Here is a 22474-nt window from a genome sequence, read left to right as displayed (position 1 = left end):
TATGCTCTGCCAAGGGGCTGCGACTGATTCTAAGGCAGGGCTGTGTTTCCACCTGTAGAAATATCCCCTCTGGACCTGGTTCCCCTCAGCCGCCCCCTCAGCATGCAAGCTGCTGTGTCGGGGATCCTTTCACTACTGGATGGGATGTAAAAAGCTTTAGCCCATCCCATAGTTCTGGTTTGAAGGTTCAGCCTTGAGGTTTGTGTTTGGGAATCTCGGAGCTGCCCAGGATTCCCAAACATGCTCTTGAAGCCAGTGTGGTGTGGTGGTTAAGAGTGGTGGATTCGTAATCTGGTAAACCAGGTTCGTGTCTCCGCTCCTCCACATGCAGCTGCTGGGTGACCTTGGGCTAGTCACATTTCTCTGAAGTCTCTCAGCCCCACTCACTTCACAGAGTGTTTGTTGTGGGGGAGGAAGGGAAAGGAGAATGTTAGCCGCTTTGAGACTCCTTCGGGTAGTGATAAAGCGGGATATCAAATCCAAACTCTTCTTCTTCTTGAAGACCTCCTGAGAGGCTGATGCTGGAGCCTCCTGACTGGCCTCTCTCCTGACACTGAGGACAAAGAATTGGCCAAGTGTTCCTAAATCTGAGTTGGCTTTTACATCTGGAGCTCGCAAGCTGCCTCCTCCACTGCACCACATCCTAATGCAGGCATAGGCGAACTCAGCCCTCCAGATGTTTTGGGACTACAACTCCCATCATCCCTAGCTAACAGGACCAGTGGTCAGGGTTGATGGGAGTTGTAGCCCCAAAACATCTGGGGGGCTGAGTTTGCCTATGCCTGATTACTGATTCTTAAATTGTTGTCTCCAGGCCACTGTTGGTCCATAGTGAGCTGGTTTTTGTCAGGTCTACATAGCCAAGGGGGGAAATGCTGGAGCACACAGTCACAAGTGGGGCTCCTTCTGTTTTCTGGTGCAGCCATATGGAATAAGTGAATTGGTGATGAGCTGGAAGAAACTATTCTTAAAGTTTGTTTGTAACACTTTTTAAAATTAATATTTTATATTCTTTGGCAAGTAACTTAAGAGAGATACTTTTGATTAAGCGATATATAATTTTTGCAAAATAAACAAAGCAGTGGTGCTCTTCAGCCACAGCTGCTCAAAGGGGGACTAATCCTTAAAAAAAGTTAGCTGCTGTCTTGAGAAGAAATAGAATCTGGCTGTTTGGGAACTATCATTTTAAATGAACAGAGCTGTTTGGTTGAAGGAGGAGCCCACGTGCTGTTGTCCAAAATGCCCCCCTGCCAAGCCCCCTTGCCCATCACTCACTGCAACTCTCCCCTGGAAGCCTTTCCTCATCCATCACAGAGGCAGATGGTCCATCAATCCATCCCCTGTCAAGTAGTTGCTGTTCCATCCAGTTCGTACCATCTCTGAATGCCAGGAGTCCGGAAAGAACTGCTTGGAACATCACTTACATCCTGAAGTGGGCACTGAGGAAGGGCACCCACCACAGCTGAGACCTGTAACCTAGAGAAGAGCTTTCATTTTAAAACCAGAGGATTATAAGGCTAAATGTTGACCATAGAGATCATTTAAGTTGGAACAGCAGGCACACAGTCTGTGGAGGCTAGCCCTGTCAGCAATGTCCTTTCTGGATTTTGGGCTGAGTTTTTCCAAAAAGCATCTGCTGCTCATATACTTACAGAGGTATAACTGAGGATACGCTGGTGGTATTTTGTTCAGTTGCAAAGCTGGGAGTAAGCAATCTTCCACCTTCCATTGTTCTGGCCGAGTATGATGGGCAAAGGCTTTGTGCTACCTTAACTTTATAAAGATTTAATGACTTTGATGGATGACAGGTGTAGTGGGTTTTCGGGACAGGTGGCGCTGTGGTCTAAACCACTGAGCCTCTTGGGCTTGCGGATCAGAAGGTCAGCAGTTCAAATCCCTGTGACGGGGTGAGCTCCTGCCAACCAAGCAGTTCGAAAGCATGCCTGTGCAAGTAGATAAACAGGTACTACTGCAGCGGGAAGGTAAACGGTGTTTCCATGCGCTCTGGTTTCCGTCACAGTGTTCTATTGCACCAGAAGCAGTTTAGTCATGCTGGCCACATGACCTGGAAAGCTGCCTGTGGACAAATGCCAGCTCCCTCAGCCTGCAAAGCAAGATGAGCGCCGCAACCCCAGTCACCTTTGACTGGACTTTACTGTCCAGGGGTCCTTTACTTTTACCTTACCTAGTGGGTTTTCTTTCCCCGTTTGCTAATTTGCTGTCTCTTTCACACCCTGAACCCTCAACAGCTTAACATTAATAGCTATGATTGCTCCTATTCAATAGACGCAAGGAGAAATACAATTACTGCAAAAGGAGGTGCTTTTAGCACTTCTGCCCTGTTGGGACAAGGTCTGAATGTAATTGGTTTAAAGTTAGCGGAATAAGATTGAAGATTGACCCTTTCTGACCCTTTACAGAGCAGGGATGCGGGGCAGGAAGAAGGTTTGATGGCCTACTCTGGGCCCTGGCCAGTGGGAGCGAGTTTTCTCACTGCTGTCTAGGAGTCCTGGGTGCCCTGGCAGGCAGGGCGGAGAGGCCTGGAGTGTAGCATGCAACAAGATAAACAACAGCAGCGGCCCTCGCCATGGTGACGGCTAGAAACAAACGCTGCTCCACAGAAGGGTATTTATATCCTTCGGAGCAGATCGGATGCCTTCTCTCCCTTCTCTCACTCTCCATAAAGGTCGGCAGAACGAGGGATGGGTGGATTTATACGACATGCTGTTTATATAAGAGGCAGGCGGCCCTTCAAGTCCTCCTGGTTGCTGAGTGCTGGCTTGGAGACAGCCAGCAGGAACCCCCCCCCCTTTTTTTTTCTGGCTTGAGAAATTAACATGATGGCTGTGGGTTGGATTTTGGCATGGCTGCCCGACCCAACACATTTTGCAGCCTGAGGTAAATAAGATGTCTCTCTCTCCACCCCCACCCCCCACTTCTTACCCCATGTAAACGGCTGCCTGCTGAATCTCACTTCAACACCCGTGATGGGCAGCAGGCTAGTTTTTGTAGTGGGGAAGGGGGAAGGACAGACTGTGCAGCAGAGGGAAATGGCTGGGGGAGGGGAGGCTTGGGAGAAACAGTCAAGGACTGCATTCCTCCAGCATCAGCCTCCTAAGGTGGCCATCTCAATTTGGCCACCAACCATCTCCATCCCTCCCAACCTTCCTGGATGTCAAGATCTGTTTGGGACGACAAGGACAACACCTCCTTGGTAGTTCTGCCACCCTCAGGAAGTTGGGAGATGGTGGCCCAGGAGGGGAGAGGGCTTTTTCTGTCGCAGCCCCTCAAATGCAGAACTTCCTCCCCACAGTAGTGCAACTAGCATCTTGCTTGTACAGATTCCCCCCCCCCCGTGTGCTGAAGACACATCTCTTTATGTACTTATTTATTGAGCTAATGTGTGTTACTCAATTACAATTGTCTTTAAGCAGTGTGCAAGTAACTCACAACAATAGAGATAAACATGAAGTTAGCCTTTGACTGCTAAGGTGCAGCAATGTGTTCCCCTCCTTTACTGGGTTTATATCTCTCTGTTTCATCCATGGGGACTCTGTTCCTGGCTCTCGTCTTGTTTCTGGATGGAGTGTTTTCTTCTTCTTCACTCGCTCATCTGGTTTTGGTGGGAAGCAAATGATAGCATGGAATACAGCTTGGTGAACAGCCTGCATTAATATTTTTCTCTTGGGTTGGGATGTTTGAAACCCTCTGAGATCTGTCTTGAGTTCTACCGAAATCACTTCATGACCCTTTGCAGTTCTTACACTATTTTGCTTGAGCTGTTGTTGGGTGAAATCCAGGGTGCTAGCAGCTAGTGTGGGACATTTTCCTCCCTGAAGTGTAGCCCAAACACTGCTCCTTCGCCCTGCCCCACACCAGGACCACCAACCCTTTATGCAGTGAGGAACCTCGGGCTTAGGTGCTGGAAAAACTATGTTTAATTAGGCTAGGAGTTGGCAACCTTAGGCCTAGGGGCCACGTGTGGCCCCAAGCCTCACTATCTGACCCTCAGGACCCTCCTCAAGCCACACCCCTTCTTCCCAGGCCATGACCTTCTCCAGTCCTGCTTTGCGTCCTTCTTGAGTGCTTTTACCTGGCTGAACTGAAATATGTCCTTGAAGTCTTGATAATGCCTCTTGCTTTCCTGGATGGAGATTATAGAGAGTGGTGTGTGAATGCAGAACCTAGCCTACTGTATAAGCTGGATGGTTTAATATGAATATCAGGGTTAATTTGAATTGCATACTTTAAATATGCACTATGTAGCTCCAGATATTATGTTTCAATATATGCTGTAAGATGCCCAGAATGGCTGGGGAAAACCAGCCAGATGGGCGGAGTATTATTATTATTATTATTATTATTATTATTAAATTGCATTTATTGTTTCATCCACTTTTGCTGCTCTCCTCACCCACCATGTGGGTGGCATGTGTTCCCCAAAAGGTTGCCTAGAAGGAAACGTAGGCCTTGGACTGAAAAAGGTCCCGACCCTTGCTTTAGAAAGCATCGCTGCATCATCCGCACCCATCAGTTTCTTGCATTTCATGGATCCCGCTTGTGGTGCTGCCCAAAATAGGTTCATAGAATCATAGAATCATAGAGTTGGAAGAGACCACAAGGGCCATCGAGTCCAACCCCCTGCCAAGCAGGAAACACCATCAGAGCACTCCTGACATATGGTTGTCAAGCCTCTGCTTAAAGACCTCCAAAGAAGAAGACTCCACCACACTCCTTGGCAGCAAATTCCACTGTCAAACAGTTCTTACTGTCAGGAAGTTCTTCCTAATGTTTAGATGGAATCTTCTTTCTTGTAGTTTGGATCCATTGCTCCGTGTCCGCTTCTCTGGAGCAGCAGAAAACAACCTTTCTCCCTCCTCTATGTGACATCCTTTTATATATTTGAACATGGCTATCATATCACCCCTTAACCTCCTCTTCTCCAGGCTAAACATGCCCAGCTCCCTTAGCCGTTCCTCATAAGGCATCGTTTCCAGGCCTTTGACTATTTTGGTTGCCCTCCTCTGGACACGTTCCAGTTTGTCAGTGTCCTTCTTGAACTGTGGTGCCCAGAACTGGACATAGTACTCCAGGTGAGGTCTGACCAGAGCAGAATACAGTGGCACTATTACTTCCCTTGATCTAGATACTATACTGCTATTGATGCAGCCCAGAATTGCATTGGCTTTTTTAGCTGCCGCGTCACACTGTTGGCTCATGTCAAGTTTGTGGTCAACCAAGACTCCTAGATCCTTTTCACATGTACTGCTCTCAAGCCAGGTGTCACCCATCTTGTATTTATGCCTCTCATTTTTTTTTGCCCAAGTGCAATACTTTACATTTCTCCCTGTTAAAATTCATCTTGTTTGTTTTGGCCCAGTTCTCTAATCTGTCAAGGTCGTTTTGAAGTGTGATCCTGTCCTCTGGGGTGTTAGCCACCCCTCCCAGTTTGGTGTCATCTGCAAATTTGATCAGGATGCCCTTGAGTCCATCATCCAAGTCGTTGATAAAGATGTTGAATAAGACCGGGCCCAAGACAGAACCCTGTGGCACCCCACTAGTCACTCTTCTCCAGGATGAAGAGGAACCATTGATGAGCACCCTTTGGGTCTGGTCAGTCAGCCAGTTACAAATCCACTGAGTGGTAGCATAGTCAAGACCGCATTTTACCAGCTTCTTTACAAGAATATCATGGGGCACCTTGTCAAATGCCTTGCTGAAATCAAGGTAGGCTACATCCACTGTGTTCCCTTCATCTACCAGGCTTGTAATTCTGTCAAAAAACGAGATCAGGTTAGTCTGACATGACTTATTTTTCAGAAATCCATGCTGACTATTGGTGATCACAGCATTCCTTTCTAGGTGCTCACAGACTGTTTGCTTAATGATCTGCTCCAGAATCTTCCCTGGTATTGATGTCAGACTGACTGGGCGATAACATTATTGCATTGTCCTGCTGCACAACAGTGCTACCCTCGTCATCCTGCAGCAGGCCGCTCATCCTATTGTCTCTGGCCTGCTTTCTGGTTGTCATTTTTTAGTGGTGTGGCATTAAGGGTGCATCCTTTTTATATTTATAGTTGTAGCAGCACTTTTAGGCATATTGTTCTATGGTATTTTTTTGCCCTGTGAATTTGGCTTTTAAACTGTTGCCAAGCTCATTTGTATTTTATGGATCTGTAAATTGCTTTGACACATTTCATTGCAGAACGTGAGGAATAAAGGCAGCAGTAGCAATATAATTGCCTGCCGGTGGGCTGCAGGTCCCTAGGAGGCTTATGAGATGGCCTCTTAATCTTTGGCCTCCCTTTGTGGTCTTCCCCCTTCTTTGCTGTCACAGTATGCTGAGCTGATGAGCTATTTGTAAGAGAGGAATGCCCCTGCCTGTGCGGGGACCATTTGTGCTAAGATCGATCACTCGGTCCATCTTGTCCCAGTCTCTCAGCTCTCTTCCCTTCTTGCCACCAACACTTTCTGACTTCAGATGCTAAGCTGTGAACAAGGAGGACCTGAGACCAGACTCGTGAGATTAAAGCCTTGAAAATACTTTAATCTGGGTGGGAAAGGGAAGGGAGCAAGGGCTCTGTCAGCTGAGAACACAGCAGGAACGTCTCTGAAAAGTGCAGTGCTTTTCTGTCTCCCCAACAACTTATTTTATTTTGTGTGGAGTGGATAAGTGACACAGCTGGACTTTTCAATGGCTGGAGGTAGTATTAGCTATCTTTCCTCCCACTCACCCGCAAATAAAAATAGCAGACACTACTTGTATTTGAGTTCTCTGCCCCCACCATGTACACACATTAGTTCATAAGTATCCTCCTCCTCCTGTTTAAGTGGTATATGTAGAGAGGCATGCAATGCCAATGCATTAAGGCAGAACATGGCCTGGGTTCAAGTTCTTGCTGAACTGAACTGAGCAGGGAAAGGCTTTTTTTTTGGGGGGGGGGGACTTTTTGCAGGTTCCATAGGATGTTCTGGTGGGCTCACTGGCACCTATGTGATACCTGGTCCAGGGCAAATTGCTTTCTTGGCCACAACTTTCCTCACCTGTGTAATGGCTTTAGCCATGATCTACCACCCTAGGGTGACTGTACCCCCCCAAAGGTACAGATGTCCTCTGCAGATGGACAGCCCAATCTTATGCCACATTTGTTTGCCAGCAAAGCCTTCCTCTGTTCTTTGAGACTCACTCCCAAGCCAGTGTGCTTGAAGCAGCCGTGCAAACATGCTAGATGCATGAACAGGTGATGGCATTGCTTTGTTTGACATTACCACTTTGCAAAACTGATAAGCTTTATCAGAATATTTACATATTACTAGCAGCCTTGTCCTTGGCATTGCTTGGGAATTCAAAGGGGGGTGGGAACCAGCACAGTTTTGAAATCAGTGGTTATAATTGGTGCAGCGGTGAAAGGTTCAATCTGGCATCTTGATTCAAAGTGGCATGCAAGTGTGTCCAAACATAGACAAATACCTACTCCTTGAGGATTTGGTGGTTGTCATTGTTGATAAGATTTTGTTAAAGCTTTTTCGTGATACAGTAGGATAAAAAAAACTAATCTAGATAAAGGCAGAAACAGAGCAAGAAAGAGAAAAGAAAACATGGAGTCCTCTCTCAAATATAGCTCTTAACCCTTGTCTCACACGGAAAGTGGTGGATCCTTCTAAATCTTACCAGGGAGCTTTCCTTTCTTCTCCTGGTCTCTCACCCTGGGAGGCCTTCCCTCCCGTGCCTCTCACTCAGAGGATTTGCTTGTGGTATCTTAAGATGTGTCCAGTTGCATAGTGAACAAACGGCTTTCCAAAATATACAGTCCATGAATAAAATGGCTCAATGGTTAGGTGCTGTAGGAATCATGTTAAAAGGAACAAATGTCCATGCATTGCCTGTTGTCTAAAAAACTAAATTATGGTTTCTATTAACAGAAGGGAACATAGTTCAAGTTTTGTTATGAAGTTATATAAATAAAACACACAATCAAGTATATTTATGTCTTTTCTCAAACTATTCCAAAAGTTATGAAAGGCATGCCAAATTTCCATCAATGCTTGCCTTGCTGGCCTGTTTTGGTGTATACGTACGTTAGACTTTGGCATCCTGGTGCTCTGAAGCTCTTTTGCACTGCAGCTCACATCGCAGGAGCTGATGGTGCATATTCCAAAACAGCTGGAGGGTGCCAGGGTGGCAAATGCTAACATAGACTGATATGTAACATGGGAGTTTATTCATATACATAGGTGGTGGGGAACTTTTATCAGCTGAAGGGCTGCATTCCCTTTTGGGTGACCCTTCTGAGGGCTGCGTGCTAGTTCTAGGGGTAGCCACAGGCAAAACATGGGTGGCACAGTGGGTGAGACTCTTTTTGTACACTCAGCTATGCAAAAGTTGCAGGTTTCTACACACCCCACAGACCTTATTTAAAACTTTTTGAAAGTTCCAGTATACTATGTCAAACTCTATTAAGGATTACCTCTATTTGTGTGTTTGTGGGCACTCTCAATGACCTCTATGAGGTTCATGACTTATCCTTCCAGAAGCCATGCTAGCTCTGCTTCGGCATGGCTTGTTCTTCTATATGCCCAATTATGTTATCCTTAAGAAATTTTTTCTGCAGTTTCCCAGGGCAGACTTTAAGCTAACTGCCTGTAATTTCCAGGATGTACCCTGGATCCCTTTTTGAAAATTGGTGTTACATTGGCTACTTTCCAGTCTTCAAGGACTCAAAAAGAGTGTGGAGTAAGACCAGTGAGAGGTGTAGCTGGGAAGAGAGGGTCTAGCCTGGACAGAGTATTAAGGGCCAAATTGAGAGGGCCATATTTGACCCCCAGGCCTTAGGTTTTTTCCATATCTGAGATACATGATATCCCAAATGGTGATCATTTCAATTGGCCTGGGAAATGTTGTAATCTCCATTTCTCTCCCAGCCACCAACCTCCACACAATGTTATTCTAGCAACTGTAAGGAGATACTCTGCCAAAATAAAAAAAAAATTCCTACAATTGAGTCAGTTCTTCCGATTATTTCTTCCTACACTCTACCTAGGACTTGCTCCATGGGTTGGCATAACTGGGCATTTTGTGAGGGCCCACTAACCCTAGCAAGGGGCCCACTGCCAAGGGCCTTCTTGGACTGCCTGCTCCTCTTTGCCATGGCAACCTCCTTGCTCACCTGCCTCTCTCACTTGAGACCAGACAAGTGTGCTGGTGGCAAAGAGGAGCTCTCCTCACCACCAGATTTGCTGCTATGGACTCCTACTTTATTGCAGGGGTAGAAACCTGTAGCCCTCCAGATGGTGTTGGACTCTAAATCCCTTCATCCCTTGCCACTGCCATGCTTACAGAGTCTGCAGGGAGTTGGGGTCCAATGCTGTTTGGAGGACTGCTGGCTCTCCATCCTTGCATGATAAGCATTGGTGTAATAGTTTTAAGAACCCCACTCTTAAATTAATATACTGAGAAATGGGGCATTTTAAAAAAATTTTAGGAGAGAGAGCATTGTTGCTCTTCTGCACAACTGTTGCATTACCATGCCTTGCTATATCCAAATTCATCGGATACTATTTTAGTAATTCGGGTTGGCAGGCATGCAGGACAATTGATCAATCAGATATTGTCAGTTGATCGTCTGTTGCTTGACCACGGCCAATTATTCCAAGAATGCCACTGAGCAGTTGGCAGCTTACCTTCGTAAATTTCATGACAGGGATCATTTGCTAGCAAGGGCAGGAGGGAGGGAGATAATCTCGCCCTACAATAGTCACGGATAAACCCAACAGCAACACAAAAATGCATCTCCAAGGAATACCTGTGGGCATCTGTGAACCAGAGCACAAGCATCTTATCACAGAGACCTGGCTTCAATTCCTCACTCAGCCATGAAGCTCAGAGTAAGCTTGGGCAAGCGCTATCTCTCGACCTAACCTACCTTATAGGGTTGTTGTGAAATCCATAATGATGATGATGATGATGAACTAGTAGCAAATAAAATTGGGGTGGCTGTACATTACCCTGAGCTTGATATAGGGGGAGGGCAGAAAAAGGATGCAACAATCCAGTCTTCCCCAAGCCTGGTGCCCTCCACATGTTCTGGACTATGGCAGCCATGAGCCCAAGCCACCTCCTGTCTCCTTATGGTGGACTTGCACCCTGTATAAATAAAGTGTACCCCACAAGTTTGGACCCCAGCAACGAAAACAGATGGTTACTAGAAAAAGATCTGTGGCAAACACACCAGCCCACTTTGTAGGGTTGTCAGAAGACATATTGAGTTATGCATGCAGGCCTTTCAACATTTTTAAGCAGGGGCTGCCAGTGTGGCATCCATAATTGGACATAACCCCACAGAGGCTTTCCATGGTGCCTGCAGCATCCCCACCCCCTGCTCAAAGTAGACTTGAAGGAGGCATTCTGTTGTAGCCAGAAGACTAGGTTGCAGTTTGTATGGGGTACCCACGACAGTTTCCCCACTTTGCAGATGTACACATGGGCCCCCAAAGGCTGGCAGTCCCCTGTTAATGCACCCTATTGGTGCTGTGGCATGAAGGGGCAGTTTCAGGATGTTTTTTCCATTATAGATCTGAGTCTTTATTGCACATCTTGTAGCTGTCACTATTTGCAGTTTAACTGCATATCACACTGTACAGTGGTACATCGGGTTAAATACGCTTCAGGTTATAGACACTTTAGGTTACAGCCTCCGCTAACACAGAAATAGTACCTCGGGTTAAGAACTTTGCTTCAGGATGAGAACAGAAATCGTGCTCTGGCGGCAGCAGGAGGTCCCATTAGCTAAAATGGTGCTTCAGGTTAAGAACAGTTTCAGGTTAAGAACGGACGTCCGGAACGAATTAAATACTTAACCCGAGGTACCACTGTATATAGAACCATGGCTTTTCTCTTCTGCTACTGCTCCTCCCCCTCTTTCTTTCTTTCTTTCTTTCTCTTGTTTCATGGATCTGACAGTCTTGGTCTCAAACCTGCTGCCTGCTCAGGACTCTTATCAGCAGCATTGACTGTTTCCTTTGCACCCTGGGGAGGAGAAGAATCCTGCCTGCTCTCCTGGCATCCATATTTGCAACATCTGCAGCTTCTCTTTGCACAGTTCACCTCCTCAGCCTTCCAGCTCTGCTGCCTTTTTTCCATTTTAAGGCAAATCTCCCATTAGTCGCCCTTAGCCACATGTGACTCGCTCTCTACTAAGCAGCTTAAGAAAGCCCCTTTCTAGTGTGTGTCTGCATAGAAGTACACATTTAAAAAAAAAAAAGGGGGGGGGGAGAAACTTTCAGCAAAGGTTTTAGACATTAATGCCTAGCAGGTGATCCAGTTTACAAAGTATTCTTCTCATACTCTGTACTTTGCATGACCCTTTTCATGGGATGCTAATCCCATTTAGGGATTATTAGGCAGAAGTGGAAAGAAGGGCGGACATCCAGAATTGGGGAGTGTGGGGTTTCGCTAATACATATTCCTCTCATGAGAAAGGGTGCAGTACAATTGAACCAGCTGCAAGTAGCCCCAACTTTTTGCAGTGCTTTGCAGTGTTTCACTGCATGCTGATAAGTACTTGCTAATGAGTCCCTCCAGACTGGTTGTGTGGTTGTGTTGTGTGTGCAATAAGTTGTTGATGCAGTATTTGTTTGTTTGTTTGGTATACCACCCTTTATCCATAGATCTCAAGGAAGCTCACAACATAAAATTACAATATAAAAACACAAAACACATAATAAAAATAAGAACCCAACCAAACCAAAAATCACCCCCTCCCACAACACATTTAAAAAGTCATTCGATGTTAATAAGCCAAAGGCCTGGTTGAAAAGAAACATTTTCACCTGGCGCCTAAATAGTGTATTAGTGGTGGATATATTAGATGTGGTTGTTGGGTGTCTAACTGAGACTCTAGGTCTTTTACAGCCACAGCAGGCGCTGCAACCTTGCGACAGTTTGACTTCATCCCCAAAGGCGCACACTCCCATACCTGTCAATTGCCGTGGAAAAACAGAGACATCCAACACAATGCCCATCAGCTCTAGCCAGCGTTGGAAGTTGGGATCCAGACCATATTGAGGCGCCAGCGTGGTGAAGGCCACTTTAAAGGGCATTTGTCACTTGTGGGCAGTTCACATATATCCGAGTCATACGGCTGGCAGTAAATACAAGTCAGACAGCCAGGAATGTGAGGAATTTAGACAAAGGGACCCAAAGCAGCTAAAGCCATCATCCCTCTACTTTCCCCCCCAACCCAGGCAAGGGAGTATGGTGGGGTGGGGTAGGGGGGAGGCGTATGCCAAACATTTGTATGGGGCCCAGATAAATGCTGCTATTCTGCATGGAGTGAAGTCGTGGTCTGGCTTGGTATTAACATTCAAACAAGCCCTGTCTGCAGCCTCTGGTCTGCCTGGGTTCAGATGTCAAGCTAAGCCAAACTATGGCTTTGCTCTTGATAGAGTGGCAATAGCAGGACTGGCAGAGGAGTGAAGCAACCATTATCTTGTTCACACTTGGTTTGGCTCAGTCAGTATTATGTGTGAACCAGGCTGGTGGCAGCAGGAGCGAGGGATCTGTGATAACCGCAAATAATAACCGAAATGTGTATTTTTTTGTTTACTCCCCCTTCCTTTCCATGAAGTGCTGTATAAATCTTGAAGTGAATTCTGTAAATTGCGTGCATATTATTCACTCCTCTTTTTTTGGCCTGGCTTGAATCTACTTCCTGTCGGCTTAATTGCCACATGTCAGTTGCCCAGGGTGCCACACACCACCAGTGGGATTTTGACAGTTGATCTGCAGCAGTTGCTTTCTGTGGCAAATGGAACTGCATTCATTTTTACTTGTTGCATATAAAATATTTAGGGTAGCAATTCTAAAGTCTTTCTGATGGATTCTGCTCTGCAAGCGACAGCGCTACTGATTCCCCCCACCCCACTCCCAAGGTGGTCCCAAAACTCAGGAGAATATTGCACATGGCCCCCAGTACAGCTTATTGTTGCAGTCCCTGCACCAGGTGCTTCCCTCCAGGTTTTGGGCTGCAGATCCCATCAACCCTCACCACTGGTTTTGCAGGTTGGCATTGATGGGAGTTTTAAGGAAAAGATCCAGAGGGGGTATCAAGTTGGGGTGGTCTGTGCTGTGCACTATTGGAAAGAGAGACAGAGAGTCTTTTGAACAAGGCACTCACCCATAATATTAGGCCTTTCTCTTTCTTCCCTCTGCTCCTCCCAGCTCCCAAGTATCAAGGAGTCATCACTACTATAAACAATTCATGCTTCCCTTAGTGCAGATATTAAAACAATTAAGCTCCTTCAAGCAGCCTTCAGGTGCTCCTTGTCCAATGTAAAAAGTCCCTTTTTGTTCTGCACCCTGGGCTCAAGGCCAGATGTTTGGTTTTTTTTTAGCATGGAGTTGGGCTAGCGATGGCTCCATTATGGACTCTGTTCTTTCAGGGACTTGATCCTGCTTTGGATTCACACTTGGACTTTTGGACCAGCATACTCTCATAGCTTCTCACCCCTGTGGCGCTGTGGTCTAAACCACTGAGCCTAGGGCCTGCCGATCAGAAGGTTGGCAGTTCGAATCCGTGCGACAGGGTGAGCTCCCGTTGCTCGGTCCCTGCTCCTGCCAACCTAGCAGTTTGAAAGCACGTCAAAGTGCAAGTAGATAAATAGGTACCGCTCCGGCGGGAAGGTAAACGGTGTTTCCGTGCGTTGCTCTGGTTTCACCAGAAGCGGCTTAGTCATGCTGGCCACATGACCTGGGGAAAACTGTCTGTGGAAGCGGACAAACATCGGCTCCCTCGGCCAGTAAAGCGAGCTGAGCGCTGCAACCCCTGAGTCGTTCGCGACTGGACTTAACTGTCAGGGGCCCTTTACCTTTTTACTCTCATAGCATCTCACCCCTGTTTGTTTGCTTGTTTGTTTATGGGTCCTTGGCAAAGTCCTTTTGAAATTATATGCACATGCATGCATAAACATAAACACAAGCAAGGTGACATAAGAATATAAGAAGAGCCAGTCCAGCATCCTGTTTTCATAGTAGGACACCTAGAGGAAGCCCAGAAGCAGGACCTGGGTGCCACAGCACTCTCCCCTCCTGTGGCTTCCAGCAACTGGTATTCAGAAGCATTGCTGCCTCTGGCAGTGGAGGCAGAGCATAGCCATCAAAGGTAGTAGCCATTAATCCATTCATTTGTCTGATTCTCTTTCAGAGCTGCCCAGTTCCATAGTTTAACTATGGGCTGTACCTTTCGCCTGTCCTGAATCTTCCATCATTCAGCTTTGGATGTCACCTGTGCAGAGGCAGAATGCTATGGTATCTAGCATAAAGTTTTTTTTAAGGCCCTTGTGTGAGGTGCCCTCCAAGCCCCATCCCCTGCCTCTCAGCCTACTTCTGCACTGCAGCAGGTCCAGGGGGGCTCTTGACAGTGGGCCCCTTGCTGAGGGGCCCTAGGTAGGTGCCTGACCAGATCATCCCTTGATGTTGGTCTTGAGCATGGAGAGGAATTTATTATTTTTTTCAGCAGCTTCTGAGCAACCTAATACCATATTCCATAAGCGGTTTTACAAAACAAAATAAAGGGCTCTTCCACACTTCCACTTGTCCCATTTCTAGCAAGCACAGATCCAAGCAGTTTTCTAGGCATGGATCTGAGTGATTTCCCCCTTACGCCTCTCCTTTCCCAAGAAAAACCTGCTCTTTAGTGCTAAATAGGAGCAAACGTGAATCCGGAAAAGCCTAAATTGCTGCTTGCTCTGATTAAGCGCTAAAGAGCAGTTTCCTCATGAGATAAAGCAGTGGGACAAGGGGAAGTGTAGATAAGCCCAAAGATGAAATATTTAAAACTTAAGCATAAAATCAGAAGGCTTAACTTGAAATCTCTGCTGAAATAATAATAATAATAATAATAATAATAATAATAATAATAATAATAATACTGTACTAAAAACTCCTGAACATGGGGGGAGGGGAACTGTTTGAAATGACAGTGACTCCCATAAAGACTACAGTGATGGGGCTTGATATAAGGAATCCAGGTGGTCCTTAAACTATCCTAGACTCAAGTTATGGGCCTTGTAAATTAATGCAGGAACCATGAACCCAGTAGCACCCACAGCCAGTGGAAGCTGTTAAGCACCTGAGGCATGTGCTGGCAGTAGTCTGTCCTCAGCAACACTTTCACAGCAAGCATGCCCAGTATGAAAATGAAACAGGATTCTGCCTCATTTTCTGCCTTATATCATGCCAAACCATAGTTCCATTGAGCCCACTATTGTCAACACTGACTGGTAGCAGCTTTCCAGACTCGGGTCCTTCCCAACCCTACCTGGAGATGCCACAGATTGAAAATGGGTTCTTTTGCATGCAGAGTGTTTTGTTTCAAACCACCCCCACAACCCAGACCTCAAGGGAACTTTGCGTGTTGCAGTTTCATGCTTACCCAATTGACTTTGGATCACCATACAGTGCCCAAATTCTTGGTAGCTGAATGACGGCTGAATTACTTTCTGCTTTGTTGCACCCCCATCCCCTCTGAAATCGCTTGCAACATTTTGATTTTTGATAATCTTTGCTGCCGGTGATGGGAGGCGTTGAGCTCATTTGATTAAAGATCTGGGCTGCTGTTAGATGAAATTATTTTTGCCTCTTAAACTTAACTATAAATGGTAGGCTTACCCTGGCTTTTTCCTGGTGCGGATTTAATTTTTTTAAAACCGTCGGAATTGTGCAGAGTGATGTCTAGAGCTCTCTAGAATAGTTAAGTTCTGAAAACAACCAAAAGAACCAGAACGGTGGTGCTAAAATCTTTCTGGAAGCCCCATACCTTGTTCTTGAAACCCTTTTCCTAATGGCAAATGGTCTGGGCATTATGTTCTCTCTTGGTAGCAATGAGCACAGGAAGAGCCAGGATGCATCAGACAAATGGGCTGTTTCCGTCAGAAGGGAGCCAGCGTCTATGGAAGCTCACAAGCATAACGGCAATGGCCTTCTCTCTTCTTCATTCTCCCCTGACCCTGGGGGTATAGTGCCTTTGCACATGGAAGCCCTACTCAGCTGCTATGACTATTAAAAATGCTGCCTGTCCAGATGTTTTGAATTCCCTTCTGCCCCAGCTGTGGCTGGAGCTGATGGGAGTTGTGTTCCAAAACATCTGGAGCACATGCAGAAGGTTCCTTGTTTCCAGGCAGGGCTCAGAAAGGCTGAAATTCTGGACAGCCACTGTAGACAGTACTGACCAATGGTCTGAGTTGGCATAGGGCAGATTCCAGCTTTGCAGCTGGAAGAGGGCAGGACTGGGTCCTGGGGGGACGGGTTGAAGACCCTTCCTTGAGGTCTTCAACCACAGGCTGGGGAGCGTTCTGCAGAGGGTGCTCTCAATCTCCAATTTCCTGTACTGAGCAAGAGGTTAGCCCAGGTGGCCTCTAAGACCCCTCCACTGTCAGGTGCTGGAGTCAGGGGTAAGGTAAAGGTAAACAGACCCCTGACCATTAGGTCGAGTTGTGACCAACTCTGGGGTTGCGGCGCTCATCTCGCTTTATTGGCCGAGGGAGCCAGCGTACAGTTTCGGGTCATGTGGCCAGCATGACTAAGCCGCTTCTGGCGAACCAGAGCAGCGCACGGAAACGCTGTTTACCTTCCCGCCGGAGCGGTACCTATTTATCTACTCGCACTTTGATGTGCTTTTGAACTGCTAGGTTGGCAGTAGCAGGACTGAGCAACGGGAGCTCACCCCGACACAGGGATTCGAACCGCCGACCTTCTGATCGGCAAGTCCTAGGCTCTGTGGTTTAACCCACAGTGCCACCCGCATCCTTGGAGTCAGGGGTAGGTTAGCAATAAAACAAGAAAGAACCTGCTGTTGGTGAAATTAACTCTTTGTTGAAAGAAACAAAACGGCTCTCTCCTAGTAGTCCCAGCAACCCTTCCCACTAGGTCTTGCCCCCCATGAGGCAGTTACAAGGGCTGAAGGTCCCTGCCTCCCCACTGCTCTCTAAGGCTCCTCCCCCAGTTCCTCCCCCAGTATAAAACTAGTGTCCACTATCCTGCCCTGCATGCTGGATTTCTTGATCTCTTTGCCAAACCTCAACAAATCTGCTTTCACTTGACAAAAAGAACAAAATCAGCCCATGGTAGATTCTCATTTTTCCAATCTTAAGTTGAGGGTGCCACATTCCACATCAGTTTGTGATTATTATTTTTAAGTCATCATGAAAATCCACCAGCATTTTCAGTGACCATTCCCCCTGCTATGGACATTTTTTTTAAAGCAAATGTCACTAATATAATGCATTTTTATATGTTGTCTCCATTAATATATGTATTTTAAAAATACACACTTTCTCATCATATAATGTCTTTTTGTGCATATTGTTTGGTTGGAAAACTGCATGGCAAAGTTCAGAGAAGTGTGAATTATAAAGGAGGTTTTTTTGTGTGACGTGTTTCGGGAATTGCAAATGAGGTAGGTTTGCACTCTCCACCCTGCTACCTGTATCTCCTTGAAACTGGCCATGCTCTATTTGGGCTCACCACCATTCCTTTTATCCTTCATCCTCCCAGACACCCTCTGGGCTCCTGTTTGGAAAGAGTTAACATCAGAAATGCTGAATGGGAAGAAGGAAGGGGGCTTGTTAATAATTCAGAAGGGGAGAGAGTTGTCTCTTGCTGCTGCTGGAGAAGGCAAGATGGTAATTGTACATCATCATCATCATTGCAAGATCTTGGCCTAAGCTGCAGGATAGTTTAATCTTCCTCCTTGAAATGCAGAAGGATCAGCGAGTCTCTGGTCACATACCCACCCAGCCACACAGAAACACTCCAAAGCTGTTTTACCCAGCAGGGAAGAAGGGATGGGTGTGCACCCCATACAAGGGCACTCTGGACCGGGTTTTTGTGCATGGGTTTATTCTGCAACATCATTAATGCAATAATTGTGCATTATTGGGTTTAAACTGGACCATCCACACACCATTCCTTTTTATCAATTGTTCTGCAGTGCTTCCTGAATGTGATTGCATTAATGCAATCCGGAGGGGCCTTCTTGTGCTATTCTGCCACAAAACAACTCTCCCAATCTGAACATTTGTGGCATGACACAATACATGATTTCAGCAGGAATCTGCAGGGCATGGTACTGCTTGGAAACAAAGCAGTGCGTCTGCCCTGAAACCTTTGCAGGAGCAAACAGTATTGAAAGCGGGATCATATGATATAAGTGCCCCATATAACATCATGAGCACAGGTAGTCATGAATGCACAGTAAAAAGGACACCTGGAGGGGCCCATTTAGACAGGGCCTTTCGGGTGGCTGCTCCCAGACTTTGGAACTCCCTCCCTAGTGAAGCTAGACTGGCTCCCTCCTTGTTGTCTCTCTGCTAGCAGCTGATTACTGTGCTGTTCTAACAGGCATTTGGGAACTGGCTGGTTTTAATGAAAGGGCTTGTGCTGTGCTGTTTTTATTGTAACTTTTTATATGGTTTTAATAGAATATATATATATATATATATATATATATATATATATATATATATATATAGTTTTTTAATTATTTTTTTCTAGGTTCCATTTCCGACTCTGCATCCATTTCCCTTTACCAGCTCTCCTTCCTCTGTTCACACATGCCACCCTGTTACCTGAATCCGTCTCTCTCATGTTCTGCTGACAGGCTAGGAAAAAACGAGCGCAGCAGTTCTCTTGCCTCCCTCCATCCTATCGCAAGCTTGAGGCAGTCTGGCTACAGAGGCAAGGAAGTCGGAGGAGGGGGGACAAGGGGGAAAATGCAACCCCCCTTCTTTACCCTTTGTCAAGGGCTGGAATCCCTTGTCATGAAATCGAATACACAGGGAAGAAAAAGGAAAGGAAAAGAAAGTCCCAACGCCTAAGGTTGGAGCCATGAGTTGATGAGACAGTTTCTGCCTGGATCAAAGCAGTCTTGTTGCTGATGCTGATAAAACAGTGGGGGTGGGAGAGGGGGCACACACATTCATGTACAAAATTGCCATGCTGTTGACCAATTAAAGCAAGGATGGGAAACCCTTTTCAGCTTGGGGGCATATTTATTTATAAAAGTATTTGCATCTTGCCTCTCACAAAACTTTAGGGAGTCAGACAACTGCATAAAAACATTGAAAAGCAACACGAACCCATCAAGGGGTATTTTAGATAACTGCATAAGCCCAGTGGCATATTTTCTCCTGAGGGCTGTATTCCAGTGGTGAGAAGGACCAGAGGCAAAACAGGATGGAGGAATAAGAAATGTACACTTTGTCTTTGTACTAGCAAGCAAAAAGGCCTTATCAGAGTTCAAAGGGCACATTCCAGCCAGGCAAAAACACTCAGGGTAGAAAGCAGGGCTGGTGAGGGGTGTGGCCTGAGGGCCAAATACAGTGGTACCTTTCAAGATGAATGCCTTGCAAGACGAAAAACTCACAAGACGAAAGAGTTTTTTGTTTTTCGAGTTGCTTCGCAAGACGAATTTCCCTATGGGCTTGCTTCGCAAGACGAAAACGTCTTGCGCCTTTTTCTTAAAACCGTCAATGCATTCCTATGGGAAACCGTCAATGCATTTCCTATGGGAAACCGTGCTTCGCAAGACGAAAAATTCACAAGACGAAAAAACTCGCAGAACGAATTAATTTCGTCTTGCGAGGCACCACTGTAGAATGGCCTGGAGGGCTACATTGGCCCCTGGGCCTGAGGTCCCCCACCCCTGAATTAGAGAAATGTTTAGCCCGATTGATTAAACATATTTACCTTTTTTAAAAAACCTTTATTTGCTTAGCTTCTTCATATAGGTGCTTCATTTATGAAATAGTGGGGATTGTGAGATAGAATCATGGAATTGTAAAGTTGGAAGTGACCCCAAGGGCCATCTAGTCCAACCCCCTGCAAGGCAGGGATCTCAACTAAAGCATCCATGACAGATGGCCAGATACATGTCAGTATCATGAACAGAGGCCAGTACACTGTTAGGTAGAAAGAGGCCAGAGAAGATTTCCGTTACTGCTCATCAAATTTCCGTAATGCCCATCAAATGGTGGACATGTAAGTGGAAGAACTGTTTTGTTTTGTTTTATATTTTGCCTCCAGGTTTTTTGGTGTGTTTTTTTTAGCTATGACCATATTTAACAGATTTTTGCTGGTTGCTGGGCATGCAAATAGGTTTGAGATAAGAATGGATATTGGTAGAGCAGTTGTCGATGGCAGAGAGACACAGATGCTTCTTAAAGATATTTCACTGTGCTGTCTCTAGGGTGAAGGACTGGCAGGGGCTCTCATCCAGGTCAAAGGTTGCAGGTTCCCCAAGTTGTTAGTTACCCTGCTCTATTTTAGCTTTCAGATGGAGTGGTTGAGGAAGAGAGATGAGGCACCGTCAACCAAAAGCGTGTGTTGCCATTATTTAATTCTTTATGCAGCCTTTTCTGTTGTACGTGGCACTTTGCAGCATAACCCCAATGGTCAGATTCCTGCTCCAAGGACCTCACAGTGGGGAAAAGAACAGACCATTGGCTTAAAGTGCCGAAATACTCCGACTGAGAGTTGCTGGGGAGTGCACTCTTGCAGGCGAGTCAGGGTTTCTGCCAATGGTTGGATAAATTGTCTGAGGTTGGAATGGGATGGTGCAGAAGTAGGCAGAGAAGAGATCAGGAGAGCTAGGAAGCCACCACTTGAGGGTTTTTTACACTCTGACTTGCTTTCTGGGGATTAGTTTCAGGTCCCAAAGACTCCTGTTACAGCTGATTCAACTGTAATCCTTCACATCAGCAACAAAAGAAGAGAAACTCAATGTCAGTACTGGGCAGGCTCAGTCTTGCTCTTGGTGGAGGGGTGTCTGTGATCACGGCTCCCCCCCCCCTTGCTATATTTAGCAAGTTGATTGATTCATCTTGGCGGGTCTCTTTTGTTGGAGAAGCTGTTTTGGAACTGCATCTCTCTGCTGAACTAGGGAAAGGGTTTGCATGGAGAACTCAAGGGTCCTAGAGGGCTAACGTTACTCCCCCACCACTGTGCACTCACTTTTAAGCTTCTGTTCTGCTCCCCACCCTCACCTGTCTCGACTCCTTACCTGGAGATGGTATCTGCCTTCTTGGGTAATCTGGTTTGTGATTCTCCAGGCAATGTAACACATTTGCCCAAGTGCAATGAGTTCCTAGATTTGAAGCTGAGCAAGAGGTCATCTCCATTAAATTGCTGAAAGTTGAAATCTTGCAAGAGTTCAGTTGCAGATCAGCAAGCTAACATATTCAGCAGATCCAAAAACATTTGAAAGAACTTGACATCCTGCTCTTTTTTACTTTTAACAAGCACTGTCAATTGCATGTACAGTGGTACCTCTACTTAAGAACGTGATCCGTTTCAGAGTGCGAACAGCACCCTGAAAAGTCCGTAAGTAGAGTGCGCTACTGCGCATGTGCGAAGCATGATAGAGCGCTTCTGTGTGTGCGGCAAACCTGGAAGTAAACACTTCCAGGTTTGCTACGTTCGTAACCTGAAAAGCCGCAACATGAAGCAAACGTAACACGAGGTATGACTGTACTTAGAAGTTTTGTTTTGAACACACACATTTATTGAAAGTATCTTAAATTAATTCTGCCTACCCTCCCTTTATGTTTGGAACTCCATCCCCCAAACACATACATGATCCCTGTCTGTCTGTCTCTCTCTCTCTCTAGCCTGCCTTCCTCTTTTTAAATCCCAGCTCAAAATCCCCTTCTTCAACAAATCATCTGGGGTCACTTCCAGACAACCTGTTTATTGAACATTTGTACAGATTTGCTTTCAGGGAGGCTAGGCAATAGGTGCTGTTTCCTGAGTATTTATTCTGACTGGTTTGTGGGGAAATTAGACAGCACCGTTTCAGGCAAAGGCATTTCCCCATCACTTTCCTTATCGGAAAAAGTCAGCTTTGGAGGTGGAGGATTGAAATTCGTTGTCTAAGAGCTCCATTGCACAATCTGAATTTGCACAACCTGAATTTTCTCATTTGTGATTGAATCTTACCCAGAAGCTCCCTGGCTTAACCCCTCTGCCCTCACCCATAATCAAAACAAACCTGAGATCCATGCAACAGCTATTTACTCCTGGTTTGTACCTCCTTGCTCTCACCTCTCCAGTTCCTCTCCTGTCTTGGATAGCTTCTCCTCTCCCTTGCCAGTCAGTGTAGACAGTATAGATCTCAATGGTCTGAGCTGGCATAAGAGAGCTATCTGTGTTCCTGTGCCTTAATTGCCAATTTAACTCTTTGGTAAACCACGTGTCTTGCAGGATGGAGCTGCTAGGCATCTCTAGGCACCACAGCCAGTGTGGTGAAGTGGTTAAGAGCGGTAGTCTCGAAATCTGGGGAACCGGGTTTGCGTCTCTGCTCCTCCACTTGCAGCTGCTGGGTGACCTTGGGCCAGTCACACTTCTCTGAAGTCTCTCAGCCCCACTCACCTCACAGAGTGTTTGTTGTGGGGGAGGAAGGGAAAGGAGAATGTTAGC

The 22474-nt window shown here is 46.2% G+C and overlaps 1 protein-coding gene across 4 annotated transcripts in view; it reads left to right on the top strand.

Annotated features, from left to right (window-relative positions):
• KCNQ4 (potassium voltage-gated channel subfamily Q member 4) overlaps positions 1 to 22474 on the top strand; it is a 92706-nt gene that overhangs the window by 25368 nt on the left and 44864 nt on the right. Inside the window, exon 1 of one of the 4 annotated variants that reach the window (XM_083453113.1) lies at positions 2618 to 2898. The exons of the other annotated variants lie outside the window; for them this stretch is intronic. Coding sequence (XP_083309239.1) covers positions 2864 to 2898 — 35 coding nt within the window. The 5' untranslated portion in view covers positions 2618 to 2863. Of the gene's footprint in view, positions 1 to 2617; positions 2899 to 22474 lie in introns of those variants that run through there. 4 annotated transcript variants of the gene reach the window in all.

Source organism: Podarcis tiliguerta (genome assembly GCF_965153285.1).
Source record: "Podarcis tiliguerta genome assembly, chromosome: 8".
Lineage (NCBI taxonomy): Eukaryota > Metazoa > Chordata > Lepidosauria > Squamata > Lacertidae > Podarcis > Podarcis tiliguerta.
Note: the sequence above shows the minus strand (reverse complement) of the source record. Positions and strands in the feature narration are given on the sequence as shown.